This window comes from Branchiostoma floridae, unplaced genomic scaffold (assembly GCF_000003815.2).
Source record: "Branchiostoma floridae strain S238N-H82 unplaced genomic scaffold, Bfl_VNyyK Sc7u5tJ_1489, whole genome shotgun sequence".
NCBI classification, from domain to species: Eukaryota; Metazoa; Chordata; class Leptocardii; order Amphioxiformes; family Branchiostomatidae; genus Branchiostoma; species Branchiostoma floridae.
This window is the reverse complement of record NW_023365728.1, coordinates 170,392-188,624: the sequence shown is the minus strand read 5'-3', so window position 1 is coordinate 188,624 and position 18,233 is coordinate 170,392. Positions and strand designations below refer to the sequence as shown.

The window sequence follows — 18,233 nt, the reverse complement described above, 5'->3', positions numbered from 1 at the left end:
TCTGTACTGCATACCTAATTAATGCACCTGTTGCTATGGGCACATCAAGCTGGCGGCCCTGTGAATGAGGGAGCCCTCTCCCTTTTTTGTATGAGGTTTTTATGACGTCATCAGTAACCTTGTTCTGCCCCCCTCCCCCCTCACCTCTCCTGTTTGACATTGGTGACCTTGTGTGTTCTGCCCCCCTCCCCCAGGGCACCTGTCCCATCTGTGACAAGGTCGTGAAGAACCCCGAGTTACTGGAGTCTTGTTCTGCCCCCCTCCCCCCTCACCTTTCCTGTTTGACATCAGTAACCTTGTTCTGCCCCCCTCCCCCCTCACCTCTCCTGTTTGACATTGGTGACCTTGTGTGTTCTGCCACCCCTCCCGCAGGGCACCTGTCCCATCTGTGACAAGGTCGTGAAGAACCCCGAGTTACTGGAGTCTTGTTCTGCCCCCCTCCCCCCTCACCTTTCCTGTTTGACATCGGTGACCTTGTGTGTTCTGTCCCCCAGGGCACCTGTCCCATCTGTGACAAGGTCGTGAAGAACCCCGAGACGCTGGAGGTCGAAGGTGAGGTGAAGCGGCTGTGCAGCCGGGACTGCCTGGCGTTGTTCCAGCGCCGCGTGGAAGAGAAGAGCGAAGGGAAGGACAAGGAAGGTCGTCCGCACAAGCCGCGGGGGCGACACCCAACACCCGTCAACATGTACTCTCAGGGTAACCATGATCCTTACTCACCCGTCAACATGTACTCTCAGGGTAATGATGACCATAATGATTCCACTAGCACTTTAGCCGTTCTTACGAGTCAGTCTGACTGTGTCCGGGTACCATCCGGATAGCAGTTCACTTCAATGGTTATATATGTACAGTCGCTTCTCGCTCCAATTTTTATTATACATTTAAAAAAAAATAAGCAGTCGCTTCTCTGCTATTCTGTCTGGGGACCTTGACATCTCTAATGTCTGGAATTGTCCAAATTTTGGACAACAGCGCTGATTGGTCCCCACACATGAGGGGATTCGAACACCGAAAACGCCATCCGTTCGCTTGCGGAGGGCCTGTTGGATTACCAACATCCGGCCATTTCAGATTCAGAAGCTGATGTTGTTGTTTGTTGACCTGTTGTTTGTTTGTGTACCAGGTAACTTCTCCTGGGGGGAGTACCTGCGTGAGACGGGCGCGGTGGCAGCTCCGCAGCACTGCTTCAAACAGGTGAGACTCTAACATGTGTACAGCTTCCTGCAGTAGTAGCAATAACGTTAGAGGTCCAATGCTGATGAGAAGAGAGCATGCAGAGAGAAGCTTTGCTGTGCTGAATGATATTTGCATGGCAACGGCACAGAGATGCTTGTCACATCTTGAAATTGCTTAAACTTTTCAAGGCTAGCCCAAACTGAAATATCTGCATGCAATTTTGCTTTCCCAAATGTAATCTATTTGTACAAGCAGAATAGTTTAGCTGCGACTGTTTAATGCTGAACTCTTCAAAACAACAGGAGTTTACTGACAATTGCTTCTGCCTCTGATGTATCTTAGCCCTGCCCCCCTCCCACCTTCAGGATGACACAGCCCCGGCCATTTTGTGTGGTTCTGTTTGAAACAAGGCATCTTGATGACTTGGCCCAGAAGTCTGGAGCCGTCCTCTGAGTCTGACAATTTGCCACCAAAATTGTGCCGTTGGGAAAGGCATTGTAAACGACTTTCTTCACTCCACCTAGGTGTAAAAATGGGTACCCAATTTCAGTTGGGGATGTAAAAGGTGGTGGGAGGAGAGTGTTGGACTCTGCCTTCCAGTTACGTGTCCTAAACACAGTGGATAACAGCCCACTGTCCTTATGGCCATGGGATAAACTTATCATCATATAAAACATGCATATGATGTTTTATATGCATGTTTGCATGCATATAAAACATTCAATATCTAAGATTTGCCCATCAAAAAAGTGGAAAAGAAAAATTAACAAAAGACAACAGAAATCTTGAGTCCGTAGGTGTGGGGTGGGGTAGGGTTGAGGATCCATCTAAACCCTCCCCACACCAGTGCCCCTGGGGTGGGGTAGGGTTGAGGATACATCTAAACCCTCCCCACACCAGTGCCCCTGGGGTGGGGTAGGGTTATCTGAGCCCTCCACACACCAGTGCCCCTGGGGTGGGGTAGGGTTATCTGAGCCCTCCCCACACCAGTGCCCCTGGGGTGGGGTAGGGTTGAGGATCCATCTAAACCCTCCCCACACCAGTGCCCCTGGGGTGGGGTAGGGTTGAGGATCCATCTAAACCCTCCCCACACCAGTGCACCTGGGGTGGGGTAGGGTTGAGGATACATCTTAACCCTCCCCACACCAGTGCCCCTGGGGTGGGGTAGGGTTATCTGAGCCCTCCCCACACCAGTGCCCCTGGGGTGGGGTTAGGGTTATCTGAGCCCTCCCCACACCAGTGCCCCTGGGGTGGGGTAGGGTTATCTGAGCCCTCCCCACACCAGTGCCCCTGGGGTGGGGTTAGGGTTATCTGAGCCCTCCCCACACCAGTGTCCCTGGGGTGGGGTTAGGATAAACTGATCATCATATAAAACGTGCAATCTTAGATTTGCCCATCAAAAAAGTGGAAAAGAAAAATTAACAAAAGACAACAGAAATCTTGAGTCCGTAGGTGTGGGGTGAGGTGGGGTTGAGGATACATCTAAACCCTCCCCACACCAGTGCCCCTGGGGTGGGGTAGGGTTGAGGATACATCTTAACGCTCCCCACACCAGTGCCCCTGGGGTGGGGTTAGGGTTATCTGAGCCCTCCCCACACCAGTGCCTCCCCTGAGGTGGGGTAGGGTTGTCTTAGCCCTCCCCACACCAGTGCCCCTGGGGTGGGGTAGGGTTATCTGAGCCCTCCCCACACCAGTGCCCCTGGGGTGGGGTAGGGTTATCTGAGCCCTCCCCACACCAGTGCCCCTGGGGTGGGGTCAGGGTTATCTGAGCCCTCCCCACACCAGTGCCCCTGGGGTGGGGTAGGGTTGAGGATCCATCTAAACCTTCCCCACACCAGTGCCTCTCTCACCCACAGAGAGCCCGTGTGATACCGGGGGCCGACAAGGTGAGCTGTGCCGCTTACTTCTTACAGCAGCAAACAGCACCATTTCCCTTTGTGCATTGTTTAGGGGTGGGCACTGGTACAGAGAACCTGGATTGTAGCAGAACAGTTCTCAGCAGCACTGTATCATAGTTTAGACAGACACAAATACAGGTCTCTGTGAGTGCACATTCTGACCAATCACTACAGTAACCATACTGTCTATTTTCTAATTGGTCCAAAATTGGTCAAGCAAGTTTTTTTCTGCTTCAGCAAGAAATAGTTAGGTGTGACGGATCGTTCAGTGTAATATAACAAGCTGCTGCCACACCGCGTGCCTGCGAAGCTGGTGTGTTACGCCAAATGGCGGTTGTACCGGATATATAGATACAGATAGTTTTACAGATACAGATACAGAAATACCGGTTCCATACCAGTACCATTAACCATTTCCATACCAGTACCCTGTACCATTTCCATACCAGTACCATTAACCATTTCCATACCAGTACCCTGTACCGGTACCCACCCCTCCTAGCTGCTTGAGACTTGCTGTAGTTTTGTGGTTTTGTGTGAGGAAGACTGACACAGTTTCACACTGTTCCACCTGTCGACCTTCAGGCCGTTTACCCACCTCCGAATGAGTTCAAGGTCGGGATGAAGCTGGAGGCGCGCGACCCTCGGAACCTGTCCTCCACCTGCGTTGCCACGGTGATCGGGATGCAGGTACGGCCAAAACCGTTTCTGTTCGTTTGTGGCGTCCATGTAGTACTGATAACTTCTCGCAGATTTAAATGCTAAAGAAACAAGAAGAATGGTACAGTTAGTTTATGGAGTTGTTTTTTGTCAAGCCCTTTTCAAGCCCCAGATGCTTGTCCACGAGTGATAATGTAAATGTTGTTTAATAAATGAAGTAGAAAATGAAATACACCTTATTTCCTATTTTGTGGCATCAATCAATCAATCAATGACCTTTATTTATACTGGAAGTAGCTCTGTCGGCCGTAGCCGCTCTTCCCAGAGATATGATGGACCATGTGAATCCTGTAAAGTTTATGTCAATACTGGTCACCTCTGAAGGTCTCTGATGTCTGTAATCCGCAGGGCCCGAGGCTGCGACTGCGGCTGGACGGCAGCGACGATAAAAACGATTTCTGGCGTCTGGTGGACTCGAACGACCTGAAGCCGATCGGCACCTGTGAGCAGCAGGGCGGGCTGCTGCAGCCTCCGCTGGGTGGGTACTGTGCAGCACTGCCACCTAGTGATACTGATACAAACTGCAGGCAGTAAAACTGATCTGTGAAATAACCCTAACCCTGAGAACAGTAGGTCGGGCTGCTGCAGCCGCCACTGGGTGGGTACACTGTGCAGCACTGCCACCTAGGGACACTCATACAAAGTGCAGGCAGTCTGCATGGTTGTACATGTACAGTAAAACTGAATTGAAAGTATCTAACTTGAGAAAAGTCAGTCCATAATGCCTACAGCACATGTTTGGGTAATTCTAGATCCTCAGTTAAAAATGTGTAAAAGAACTTAGCTGTTTGTCAGCTGTTTTTGACTCAGACCATACAACACATACTTACGTGCTGCTTTTTCCTTAACTGCAGAAATCTCCATTGTACTTTTTTGCAAAAGGCGTTCGAAAATGTTTTCTCCCTAAAGCTGTACATGTTGTCATGTTGCAGGTTTCCGGATGAACGCCTCGTCCTGGCCGATGTTCCTGCTGAGAACGCTGAACGGAGCAGAGATGGCTCCTGCCAGGATATTCCAGAAGGTGAACACTTGTTCCTTACCCTTACCATAACCATAAACCCTACACAATGGAGCAGAGATGGCCCCTGCCAGGATATTCCAGAGGGTGAACACTTGTTCCTAAGTCAGACAGTTTTCTCCAGTGTACAGATTACAGATGGTTCTCTGAGCTACTGTAAGTCTTAACATTTTTGCAGTGGTTTGATACTTATTACCTCTTCACTGCGAACTCAAAAATTCTAAATTACTTTACTTCTAATCTACTTTTTTCCCCAGGAACCCCCTGCCCCAAGTCCTACATGTTTGAGGCTGTTGTTATAAAACAGTTTGTTTTTCCTCAGGAGCCCCCCTGTCCCAAGTCCAACGCGTTTGAAGTCGGGATGAAGCTGGAAGCAGTCGACCGTAAGAACCCGCAGCTGATCTGTCCGGCCACGATCGGCGCGGTGGACGGGAAGAGAATCCACGTGACGTTCGACGGGTGGCTCGGCGCGTTCGACTACTGGTGCGACTACGACAACAGGGACATCTTCCCGGTGGGCTGGTGCGCGCTCAGTGGACACAACCTGCAGCCCCCGGGGAACAAAGGTCAGCGATGTCAGTAACATTATGTCTACTCGTGGGGAATATTGTGAATGTTATCTCTGTACTTACATTCTGTACACACAAAATGATCCTATCAAGAACCTGCAGCCGCCCCGGAAATAAAGGTCGGGGTGTGTCATTAACTATTTCTACACAAAAAAGCTCTTACCAACAAGCTTTTGGTCAGTCTTCTGACCCTGAAATAGCCCGAGACTTAGGAAACGTGTCCTATAGTAACTACTAGACATTTCTTCAGGTCACATGCAATAGGCTTTGGGTAGTTTCAGCTTGGACCAAAAGCTGTTGACCCAACCCTGCCCCTCACCTCTACACAGTATTGCTTACTGCATTATTGTTGTCCCAGTAAGTGCCCCCCACCCCCTATGTTAAACAGTGTTGTTTACTGTGTTGTTGTTGTTGTTGTTCCAGTGAGTGCCGGGATTTGCAGACCCATCCCCCGTATGTTACACAGTATTGTTTACTGCAGTGGGACTGCTTGGCACGATCGGGAGCGCGTTGGTCTCAGGCCCGAGAGGTCTGGGGTTCAAATCCGCTTGCCGTGTCACCGATCTTGTGCCCTTGGGAAAGGCACTTTACACGACTTTCCTCACCTAACTCAGGTGTAAATGAGTACATAGCTGCGGCTAGTGGCAGTGACAGGCCTTTGTTGTGGTGACAGGCCATAGGGGCATGTTCGGGCATGACGCACCCGCCATGACACATGAGTCAGGGGTAGGAGGAACCCCTTACATCCTTGGTCGGAAGTCCTCCTAGGAGACGGAAACTCCAAACAACAAACCTGCATCTGCTGGGGCCGTCTTACACGTTGCATACAGTTGCCCCAATAGGACTAGTGCACCAGTGGACGAGAGGGTGGAGAAGGACGTGCACACCCCTCCTTCACCTTAAAAACCCAAGTGCAGGCCTGGCAGACGTGTCGCCTTAAACCTGTCCGCCTACCATTGTCTTCCGAGACAGACGGATGCCAACAATGTGTTGTTGTTGTTGTTGTTGTTGTTCCAGTAAGTGCAGGGATGTGCAGACCCATCCCCCCTCCCCCGTACGTTAAACAGTGTTGTTTACTGTGTTGTTGTTGTTGTTGTTGTTGTTGTTCCCCTGTACGTTAAACAGTGTTGTTTACTGTGTTGTTGTTGTTGTTCCAGTGAGTGCCGGGATGCGCAGACCCATCCCCCCTCCCCCACCTCCCTCCAGAGACAAGGACGCCATGGCAACCGCCTCCTCCTCAGAAGGGAAGAGGAAACGGAAGTCGTCCTCACTGTTCCAGGGCGACTCTGACGCGGCGAGCGACACGTCTTCTGTACAGGACAAACCTCCGTCTCCTAACGTTACCGTCTGTACAGGACAAACCTCCGTCTCCTAACGTTACCGTGGTGGAGCCGGACACAAGCACGCCTAGGACACTTTCTAGTGAGTACAGACACAAGCACGCCTAGGACACTTTCTAGTGAGTACAGACACAAGCACGCCTAGAACACTTTCTAGTGAGTACAGACACAAGCACGCCTAGAACACTTTCTAGTGAGTACAGACACAAGCACGCCTAGAACACTTTCTAGTGAGTACAGACACAAGCACACCCAGAACACTTTCTAGTGAGTACAGACACAAGCACGCCTAGAACACTGTCCAGTAAGTACCATACACACTCAAAACAGTATATAACAGAATACAGTAGAGATCTCTCAAGATATACAGTTATGTATTTGCGGTGTATGTGAAAGCAAACTACTGCTTGTGATACCTTTTTTACAACATATTTTTCTGTATTTGCAGTGTGCGTGTACACAAACTACGGCTGTGATACCTGGCTTTTGTTGTTGTTTTAACAATACATATTGTTCTGTATTTTGCAGTGTGTGTGTACACAAACTACGGCTGTGACACAGGGCCGTACCTGAACCCCCGTAAGCTAGTGGACCTGCCCTCCCAGTTTGGCCCCGCCCTGCCAAGTCACGTGATGCGTGAGGTCACACAGGGGTGCATCGACTGTGCCATTCAGCAACGGGTGGTGTTCGGCCTCATCAAGCAGGGACAGAGTCCGGGCAGGGTGGTGGTGTCAGGTACATGTTTGTTTGTTTGTTTGTTTGGTTGTTCGTTTGTTTGTTAATTGCATCGACTGCCACTAGAGCATCCGTAATCAAGACAGCCATCTGGATCAGAAAGTTTATGCACGTCATGAAACACGAGGGGGTAGAGACCCAGTCATGTTTGGGACTAAGTGGCAAGGAGAAGTAACGGTCAGATGTTTCAGCATCCTCTGCCTTTGGTAAGGGACTACTGTGATGGACCTTGCCTTTGTTACCTTCCCTCCCAGCCACAGTAGGAAACCAGACCCAGAGCTTATATCTGACATGTTTTGTCCCTCCCCAGACCCAGAGTTTATATCTGACATGTTTTGTCCCTCCCCAGACCCAGAGTTTACATCTGACATGTTTGTCCCTCCCCAGACCCAGAGTTTACATCTGACATGTTTGTCCCTCCCCAGACCCAGAGTTTACATCTGACATGTTTTGTCCCTCCCCAGACCCAGAGTTTATATCTGACTCTATGTTTTGTTCCTCCCCAAACCGACATGTTTTGTTCCGTTCCCTAACAGCCACAGTCGGCGGCCAGACCCAGAGCTGCACCCTGCCCAGCTGTGAGACAGCGTCAGCAGTGCTGCGGTACCTCGAGCAGCTGTGTGAGCGGCTGGAGTGCTGTGAGAACCTCTTCTCCTCCACACCCATGCAGGGGCCTTGCAGCAAGTGCACTAGGAGAGGTTTGTTTGTTTGTTTGTTTGTTTGTTTGTTTGTGTGAGCGGCTGGAATGCTGTGAGAACCTCTTCTCCTCCACACCCATGCAGGGGCCCTGCAGCAAGTGCACTAGGAGAGGTTTGTTTGTTTGGTTGGTTGGTTGGTTGGTTGGTTGCTTGGTTGGTTGCTTGGTTGGTTGCTTGGTTGGTTGCTTGGTTGGTTGGTCCGTCCAGTAAACTTCCTCATGACATAACACTTGAACTGAACGGAAGAGGTGCATATCCAGACAGATATATTTGATCCACTTAAACCAGAAAGGAACTCTTTTCGATGTGGCGGGTTCTTTAACGTGCTGTGTCTGCTCCTCAAACACAGGAAATCCATTTAACGTCCTAACCGAGGGCCTTAGTTAGGTACTCATTTTCACCTGAGTGAAGTGAGGAAAGTCGTGTTCAGTGCCTTTCCCCTGGGCCCAAAATCGGTGGCATCAGAAGATTGAACGCAGGGCCTGTAGTTTTTGGGCCAAACACACGCCGTTGAGCCTATGACCCCACGCTAATGTCTCACACCGTCTGTTCACAGATGATCCGGAGGTCTCCGACAGCAGTTCTCGCCCTGCCACGAAGCGGCGGTGGTCAGCTGACTCGGGCGACGCCCACCACCCACCGAAGGCCCCGCGCATGCAGCGAAGGGTCACCACAGAAGGTCAGCCCGACAGGGACATTCTTCGTTTCTGTTCTTTTGTCGTGTACATGTAACGCTTTGCACATAGCTGTCGTGTACATGTAACGCTTTGCACATAGCTGTCGTGTACATGTAACGCTTTGCACATAGCTGTCGTGTACATGTAACGCTTTGCACATAGCTGTCGTGTACATGTAATACTTTGCACATAGCTGTCAGTGTACCCTCCTGGTGATCTCAGTATTTGGGACAGTTGAAATGTACTTTGAAATAGGAAAAATCACTGTTGAATGTTTTATGTGGTTTGCATTCTACATTTCTGTCAGACATGTTGTTTAGATCTTAAAAATGTTCCTGTGTTGTACAGCCGCCAGTTCCACCACCACAGTAGTCGGAGCCGAGTATCGCTCGTTCGAGAACCCGGCGCGCGGAGACCGGGACCCCGGCGACTGGAGCCTGGAGGAGGTGTTACATTACATCCGGCACGCCGACCCGGCGCTCGCGCAGTACGCAGAACTGTTCCGCAAACAGGTACGTTTGTTTGTTTGTGTTACATTACATCCGGCACGCCGACCCGGCGCTCGCACAGTACGCAGAACTGTTCCGCAAACAGGTACGTTTGTTTGTTTGTTTGTGTTACATTACATCCGGCATGCCGACCCGGCGCTCGCACAGTACGCAGAACTGTTCCGCAAACAGGTACGTTTGTTTGTTTGTTTGTTTGTGTTACATTACATCCGCCACGCCGACCCGGCACTGGCACAGTACGCAGAACTGTTCCGCAAACAGGTACGTTTGTTTGTTTGTTCAGGCCTCAAAATTAACTTTTTTCCCTACTGTCCCAGCATTGTCCCAAAAATAAATTTCAACTGTCCCGAAGTGAGGATGGACTGTCCCAACCCTATTTTCAGAAATTATAAGTATTACAACAACTGTAAGTCAGAGTACGCACGCCTGACAACCGCGGGGCGCGGGGAGATCGGACATTCTGATGTTGATTCGTTGATTATTTTCCTATTGTCCCAAAAGTGTCCCAAAAAGATTTTTCAGTTGTCCCGGCCTAAATTTTAGTGGCTCCGGGACATCGGGACATAGTTAACTTCGAGCCCTGATATGGAGCCTTGCATGTGAATGAACGAAAATCAAAGCCTTCATGATCATGTGTCTTGGATGAAGGCAGATCTGCTACTGAATGCATGATTTGGCTTGCAGTCAACCTTACAATATGTAGCAATCAGCTAGGCTCAGGCTGATGTAGAGGTGATAGGGGTCTCAGTGAGAAGGCTGTCTTGATATGTCATGACTCAGGTAGCCTAGGGAAGGCACAGGGTTGACAGTGGAGAGGTGTACGAGAGTGACCATCCAACAGGGTGGTATAAAGTTCCAGTGGCGGCGGCACCGGGGGGGCAGGGGGGGCCGGTGCCCCCCGGAAAATATGTTGGGGGGCGTCGCCCCCCCTAAAAAGTATGCTGAACCCTTGTGTATTTTTTTGATGATGGAAATTTCATTAAATCAAGCTAGTCTTACGGCAAAATTTACCCCCGAAAATGCAATTAATGGCGTTTCAGAGAATCCCGATTTCAAAATTTCGCCAGACCTCCCTTATGACAGCCCTCGTCTTCGGCGCAGGACAATATGTTGCGGGAGTGTCGCTCTCAGAAATCTTTTAAACTGAATTAATTTAACTATCGTACTTAGCTTAGTTTACAAGCAGAATGTGGCCCCCAAATGCAGGAAATGTCGTTTCAGACGGTCAAGATTTCAAAATTTTCTCCGGATCTCCCTAGCGATAACTTGCACCTCGGGCGCTCACAACGACATGGTGAAAATTTGTGTGGGTCATCGCCCTCAAACAATTTCTTTCTTTGACAAAAATGACATTAGATTTAGCATAGTCTGCCAGCAAAACTTGTCCCTAAAAATACAGAAAATGACGTTTCAGAGGGTGCAGATTTCGAAATTTCCCCGACCAACCTTGCGACAGCTCGCACCTTCGGTACTCGAAATCATGAAAATATCTTGTGGGCATCGCCCTCGCTATTAAAAACCATGTGTCTTTCTAACAGAATTGCCATCAGATCTAGCTTAGTCTGGCAGCAAAATTTGCCCGTCAAAACGCAGGAAATGGCGTTTTAGAGGGTCAAGATTTCAAATTTTCTCGGGGGAGCATGCCCCCCGGACCCCCCTAGGATTCGGCGCTACATGTGCTGCAAATTCTGTCAGTAAAGTTCGCCCCCCCATACGAAATTTCGTGCCGCCACCTCTGATAACCCATGTCCAAATGAATCATCTGAGCATGCACTATTGCATGGAGAAATGTTACCGGCTCCTAACCATGGGGAAATGTTACCGGCTCCTAACCATGGGGAAATGTTACCGGCTCCTAACCATGGGGAAATGTTACCGGCTCCTAACCATGGGGAAATGTTACCGGCTCCTAACCATGGGGAAATGTTACCGGCTCCTAACCATGGGGAAATGTTACCGGCTCCTAACCATGGGGAAATGTTACCGGCTCCTAACCATGGGGAAATGTTACCGGCTCCTAACCATGGGGAAATGTTACCGGCTCCTATAACCATGGGGAAATGTTACCGGCTCCTAACCATGGGGAAATGTTACCGGCTCCTAACCATGGGGAAATGTTACCGGCTCCTAACCATGGGGAAATGTTACCGGCTCCTAACCATGGGGAAATGTTACCGGCTCCTAACCATGGGGAAATGTTACCGGCTCCTAACCATGGGGAAATGTTACCGGCTCCTAACCATGGGGAAATGTTACCGGCTCCTAACCAAGATAAAAGGCATATTCAGACCAGACACTTCAATTGGCCATGACCAGCTGGCGGTGTCTGAGTTTAATTTTATTCAAAGTAGCACAAAGCCAAAAGAAAACATTGAAACATGGCCAGTAGGTTTGTAGTAGCCTATTATACAGATAGACATAGCCTTGTCTTGTGATTATTGGTACTGTCTGGCCGCAGTGACATGAGTGTCTTCCCCAGTCCTCTGTTCAATCCTACCAATTAAATCACCATTGCTGGTCTTCTGTACATACCCCCTGTACGACCATGCAGGTACCATAATAATAGATTATCATTCAGGCAGAACTAGATGCACATGAACACACATAAACAAAGAAAGGTGCAGCTAACCTTTACAAACAAATATTTGCCAAGGTTACGGTCAGATCAAGATGAATGCTTCTTATTCAAAGCCAATTAGTTGTAATGCTTTTCCTTGGTTATGTTAAGTTCCACCTGTTAATTACATTTACTTTCCAAAGGTGGGCAAACTTTCTGGGAAGGACTTTTTCCCCTCTAATTGATGAATCTTGCAGGCCTCAAAATTAACTTTTTTCCCTACTGTCCCAGCATTGTCCCAAAAATAAATTTCAACTGTCCCAAAGTGAGGATGGACTGTCCCAACCCTATTTTCAGAAATTATGTATTACAACAACTGTAAGTCAGAGTACGCACGCCTGACAACCGCGGGGCAGGCTTTTAGGTAGGAATTTTTTTTAGGGTGTACATCTGTAATGCGTTGTACTCTCCGCGACGAGCGCCGAAGGCACGAGCATTGTAGGGGGGTTTGGGGGTATTCTCCCCCGGAAAATTTTGAAATTTAAAGCCTCTGAAATGCTATTTCCTGCATTTTGAAGTAGAATATAGCCAAATTTTTGTCTTTGCTGCCACACTAAAGTAATATAACACTGATTCCTTACAATATAATGTTTCATGAGTTAATACATACAATCAGGGAGAGTAAATTAACCTTACTGCTAAAGGTGAAACTTGACTGTTACATATATAACAACAGCAAGCTAAAGAAGTCTACAAGAAAATCTGCAAACCAACAGAGGAGAAAGTGTAGCCAGGACTGCCAGGTACATCTTATATTTCTTTTGTGTATCTACTCTGTTAAGAACATAGCTGAAAATAAATGCACTGAAAAGTTACTTGTAGCCTGTAACATCAGCGTTTTAACTTTACACAGTACAGAAAAATGTGTACAAACATTTAATTCATTGAAAATATATAGCAGAAAAGATGTGTTCTAAGGGCAAATGAAGCGAAATTTTCTCGACAAACAACATCCATTTATCAATATTTTATAAATAAAGACTACAACAAAAGTAATATCTCAAGTTACTGTGAAAAAATCGCGACCTCCGTTCAACATTTTCTACGAATTCAGTGCCGACACCGCCCCCTCCCCAGTATGTCATTGTTACATTAGCTGTTGTTTTTCCCACATTCCACCGACAAAACAAGCAAAAAAAACCTCCAAAACAATCCTATACATGTACTTATCACCAATGACTTCAGGCATTCGACGTGTTTTCGTAAACAAATCAAAGTTTTTACGCTTTCCTGCGTGATTTTTCCTGTGAAAACAGCGGGGATATCAGATATTCCACCAATAATGGCGCCTGGGCGCGCTACGTCACGCTGAAATGGCCAATGGGGTGCGACTCTCGCGATTCGCGAGATGTGAGTGAGTGCGAGATTGCGCGAGATTTGAGGTAGAATCACCCAAAATGGCGGCTCGGTGCGCCGGAATCGGCGAATTTTGAACTTTGAGCGAAGTTTCCGGGGGAAAATAAGGGCGTACCAAAGGCGTATATCCAAAAAACAGGGCGTACATTTTGCTTTTTTTTTTGCGAAGGCCGTACATTGTACGGCTGTACACATTGCTAGCTAAAAGCCTGCCGCGGGGAGATCGGACATTCTGATGTTGATTCGTGCTACCACGAACTTAAGACCACCGTGAAAAGTCCTTTATCCTGCTACCGCGAAATTAAATCCCAGCAAACTTTGCATTTACAGTATTCTCTCTTGCCCCCCTCCCCCACAGGAGATCGACGGAAAGGCCCTGCTGCTCCTGAACAGTGACATGATGATGAAGTACGAGGGGCGTGCAATAAGTAATGGTCCTGACCCACTTCCAGTTGTCTGATCTAAATGAAATTTTGTATGTGTAATAATTCATATCTCTATAGGTTATGTTGCAAAAGACAGCTCTGAACTAATTGTGGTTTCTGATTTACTGGTGTTTGAACTTAGTCAGGTGCGAAATGGACCAGGTGTGAAATGGAACCAGTTGAGTGTCGCGCAGTGATCCGGTTTTTGTATTTGAAAGGACGCACACCAAAGAAGACTTTTGATGAAATAAATGAAACTTATGGTGATGATGCCCCATCATATGACCTTGTAAAACGCTGGCATCCTGAATTCAAACGTGGCTGGAAGTCTGTGGAAACAGCTCCCAGACCTGGTCGTCCCTCTTGTGCCATTGATGAGGCATCAGTTGGAGGACCAACCTGGGGTGTCCTACAAAATCGGTGTCCAGAGCTGCATCAAACGATGGGAGAAATGCATAACTCTGGGTGATTCCTATGAAGAGAAAGACTAATAACTGTGCCAAGTTTCATTAATCTCCTGCTATGGGAAATGGGTCAGGACCATTACTAATTACACGCCCCTCGTACATGTTTACAGGTGAACTGTTTCATGCTAAACTCTCGCCCCCCTCCCCCTAATGTTCTCACGTTGCCCTCCTCCCCACAGGAGATAGACGGGAAGGCCCTGCTGTTGCCCCTAATGTTCTCATGTTGCCCCCCTCCCCCTAATGTTCTCATGTTGCCCCCCTCCCCCTAATGTTCTCATGTCGCCCCCCTCCCCCCAGGAGATCGATGGGAAGGCCCTGCTGTTGCCCCTAATGTTCTCATGTTGCCCCCCTCCCCCTAATGTTCTCATGTTGCCCCCCTCCCCCCAGGAGATCGATGGGAAGGCCCTGCTGCTCCTGAACAGTGACATGATGATGAAGTACATGTTTACAGGTGAACTGGTTCATGCTAAACTCTCGCCCCCCTCCCCCTAATGTTCTCATGTTGCCCCCCTCCCCCTAATGTTCTCATGTTGCCCCCCTCCCCCACAGGAGATCGACGGGAAGGCCCTGCTGCTCCTGAACAGTGACATGATGATGAAGTACATGGGCCTGAAGCTGGGGACGGCGCTCAAACTCTGCCACGTCATCGACAAGCTCAAGACTGGCAAGACCTGAGCTCACCTGTCGTCAGGAGAGCTCACCTGTCCACACCTGTCGTCAGGAGAGCTCACCTGTCCACACGAGCGCCACCTGGGCTGTCCCAGGACCCTCCTGCGTCATCCCTCCATTCTGGGGTGGAAACCTCTGTCTGGAGAAATGTAAATTATATGTGGCCTCCGCCAGGCTCCACAGGTGGCTGGGAAAGTAGTAGAAATGGGCCCAATAGACAGATAACTTACGAAAGCGATAGCTGGCCGGGGAGAACAGTTGGTGACAGCAAACTCCTCTGGCATGTTGTCTGTCTATTTGGCCAGTTTCTCCTATTTATGCAGCAACCTGTGGAGCCTGGTAGAGTCTAGTTTATATGCAGTACACCCGAAGGTTTGAGTTCCGGTGCCTGCACAACGCAATAGCAAATATTTTAACAGCTTATCGAGTAGACCAACATAGACCAATTGTATTGTTCTTAGGCTTGAATCACCATGTGATGTTTTTAATGAAATACATTGAACAAACCCTGTAGAAGGGAGCATTGGTTATTTATAATAAGTAAGTAATCTAATATGCAGCTACATTTGGCAGTTAAGTAAAGAATGGCAATATGGCTTCGGCAGTGTTTGTAATTGTATAAAGTTGATGGTTAAGAAATTGTCATGCAGTCATGATCACAACGTAGCGCCACAGAAAACACTGTGTCGTGTCAGCTAAGTTATATGTTATACCTTTGCTCTAAGTGATATGTTATACCTTTGTTCCAAGCCCAGTTTGTAAGTATGACCACCATGGTAAACCCTGGTTGATATCAGCCCTATATATACAGCTTCAGCTAAGGCCAGTGAATAACAGTGGGTTACATGTACATCATGTAAACATAGGGCAGTACATGATGTATTGGGTACATACATCCATGTTGGAGTCTTGCAGTATATATTTTACAGGCAGCTTGAGTAATAAGCACACATGTTATGTTTATGTGCATGTAGTACTAGTGTAGGTTTGTCTGCACTTAATAATCCAAATATCTCAAGACTTGGATGAGAAAAAGGTGTAGCAAAGACTGGTTAAGGATGTGATGAATGTGTGTAAAGTTGCAATCTGTTTAAAGTATCAATCCCAGCAAATCCGTGTAATTCTTCTAGAATGGGAATTCTAAGTGTAGCAGTAAAACTTTAATACAATAATGTGTACATTTTTGCTACTGTTACAAGCTATGGGACTGATGGATGTTACAAGTACTTCTTGTAGCAATCCTGAGAGCATGCAAAGAAATGTTAATATTGAAGATAACTTGCAAATATTGTCAAGTTTTGAAATCCCCCAAACCACAAGAAAATGGCAACCAAAACTGCTAGAGAGCTCTGTGTTCGGTACCCTGGTACTTACAGATTGTGAATGAAAAATCAGCCAGTCTGGATCAATGTACAAAATGTGGAAATATTTTATCTTCTTGAATGACCAGCTTTTGACTTGATGTTGAATATTCTTGGATCCATTCAGTTTTCTGCCAGGTGAAATAGACAGCACGGGATGTGATAAATATTATCATATTTGTAATAGATTAAGGTTAGCTACATTGAGGCCTGTTATGAAGGGCTTCAGTGGAAAAGTTTTGTAGCCATTTTACTGACAACACTCTGTGGTAGAGTATAGCACAAATCCGTAGACAAAATAGTTGTGGAAAACCGTAACCATAGAAATTATACTTCAATCGTTTTTACTTTTTTTTCACCTTGCAGTTCTGGGCAAGTCAAAAAGTAGCCCAAGTTATTTTACAAGAAGCTCACTTGTTATCAAAGGGGTTAAAATTTAGCACAAATGTAAAGGCACAAATCTTCTTTTCATTTACATTTTGCCATATTTCGACTCATTCAGTGAAAAAAATGAGATTGTATTGAAACAAAGGAATTTACTTTTTGACTCCCCCTGTAAATTTACCAGGACACTTCAGATTGTGTCTTGCCCTAGCTTTGAGGCGGAGTTCGTGTCTTTGTGATGTGTATATTGTATTATATTGGGTGTGCCAAACGTTCTGACAGAAGACTGCCATACAGGTAACCTATACGTACGACTGTTATACAGGTAACCTATATGTATGACTGCCACCGTACAGGTATACATGTGCATGTCTATGTACAGGTAACCTATATGTATGACTGCCACCATACAGGTATACATGTGCATGTATATGTACAGGTAACCTATATGTATGACTGCCACCGTACAGGTATACATGTGCATGTCTATGTACAGGTAACCTATATGTATGACTGCCACCGTACAGGTATACATGTGCATGTATATGTACAGGTAACCTATATGTATGACTGCCACCATACAGGTATACATGTGCATGTATATGTACAGGTAACCTATATGTATGACTGCCACCATACAGGTATACATGTGCATGTATATGTACAGGTAACCTATATGTATGACTGCCACCGTACAGGTATACATGTGCATGTATATGTACAGGTAACCTATATGTATGACTGCCACCATACAGGTATACATGTGCATGTATATGTACAGGTAACCTATACGTACCACTGCCTCCAACCCTTGTTAAACTCCAGCTTTCTTGTACATAAAAGTAGTTTGTGGGCAGACTCTGGAAGGTGAAGAACTCAACATGAATAATCCTGCTGTAGTAAAACATTACTGTAGTCTGTAGAACAACCATTAAAATATCTCACCATGTAGACATGCTCTGCTATTTTTTTTCTGTATGGTTGCCCATATAGACTTGTTTTCAATGAGTCCAAATGAAACCACATGTAGTTGATAACCTCAAGCTGTTTTGGTGACTGTCACCTTCCTTGGGAATTCTGACTGCTTCTGTTACACACTGCAGGTAGGTGGCGCTGCTTACAGATGCAGCCCCAAACGTTAGCAGCGCCACCTGCTTCTAGAACGTAACAGAACCCGTCAGACTTGCGCTGAGGAAGGTGACAGACGTCCTTCTTAAATGAAACCCTTGGTTGTGTGCAAAGAACTTTGTTATCCAGTACCTGAGCAACCCGACAGAACGTCGCGGAAAACATGCCCCATTTCCTGCTGACGATAGTCAAAAGGGAAAAGCTATATAGATTATTATTGGGGTATTATATTTATCCTGGCCTTGAAACTACGCCAAATACCGCTTGCCTGGAGATTGTTGGAAGGTTTCCAAGCATCCTCTGCAGATGTCAGTGAAGAGGAGACGGTTACCATGGTGATGATGTCCCACATTCCCGCGGCCCGGAGATGGGGGAGGTCGTAGTTTCCGCTCCCGGGGGAATAACTTCCGGTCGTCATGATGAAAGTAATGAGATAATGGGGTTGGTACGAAAATGGTTTGTAGATCCAAGGAGCTTTTATCAGCT

The 18,233-nt window shown here is 47.3% G+C and overlaps 1 protein-coding gene across 1 annotated transcript; it reads left to right on the top strand.

Moving 5' to 3' along the window:
- The first annotated feature begins 489 nt into the window (after nucleotides 1–489).
- LOC118407829 (sex comb on midleg-like protein 2) lies at nucleotides 490–17,569 on the top strand. Its single transcript, XM_035808368.1, has 17 exons — nucleotides 490–738; nucleotides 1,124–1,194; nucleotides 3,033–3,062; nucleotides 3,660–3,764; nucleotides 4,143–4,272; nucleotides 4,727–4,815; nucleotides 5,135–5,378; nucleotides 6,539–6,706; nucleotides 6,744–6,781; nucleotides 7,004–7,025; nucleotides 7,250–7,456; nucleotides 7,993–8,126; nucleotides 8,239–8,266; nucleotides 8,711–8,833; nucleotides 9,180–9,343; nucleotides 14,755–16,916; nucleotides 17,002–17,569. The coding sequence occupies exons 1-16, from the start codon at nucleotides 684–686 to the stop codon at nucleotides 14,878–14,880; spliced, it is 1,734 nt and encodes a 577-aa protein (XP_035664261.1). The 5' UTR covers nucleotides 490–683; the 3' UTR covers nucleotides 14,881–16,916; nucleotides 17,002–17,569.
- Nucleotides 17,570–18,233: the final 664 nt, after the last annotated feature.

What these genes read in the sequence shown, in the direction of transcription:
- LOC118407829 (XM_035808368.1), top strand. Translation starts at nt 684, where the DNA reads ATGTACTCTCAGGGTAACCATGATCCTTACTCACCCGTCAACATGTAC. An exon ending in CGCAGCACTGCTTCAAACAG is followed by an intron (nt 1,195 to 3,032) that starts GTGAGACTCTAA and finishes TCTCACCCACAG; the next exon opens with AGAGCCCGTGTGATACCGGG. An exon ending in CCACGGTGATCGGGATGCAG is followed by an intron (nt 3,765 to 4,142) that starts GTACGGCCAAAA and finishes TGTAATCCGCAG; the next exon opens with GGCCCGAGGCTGCGACTGCG.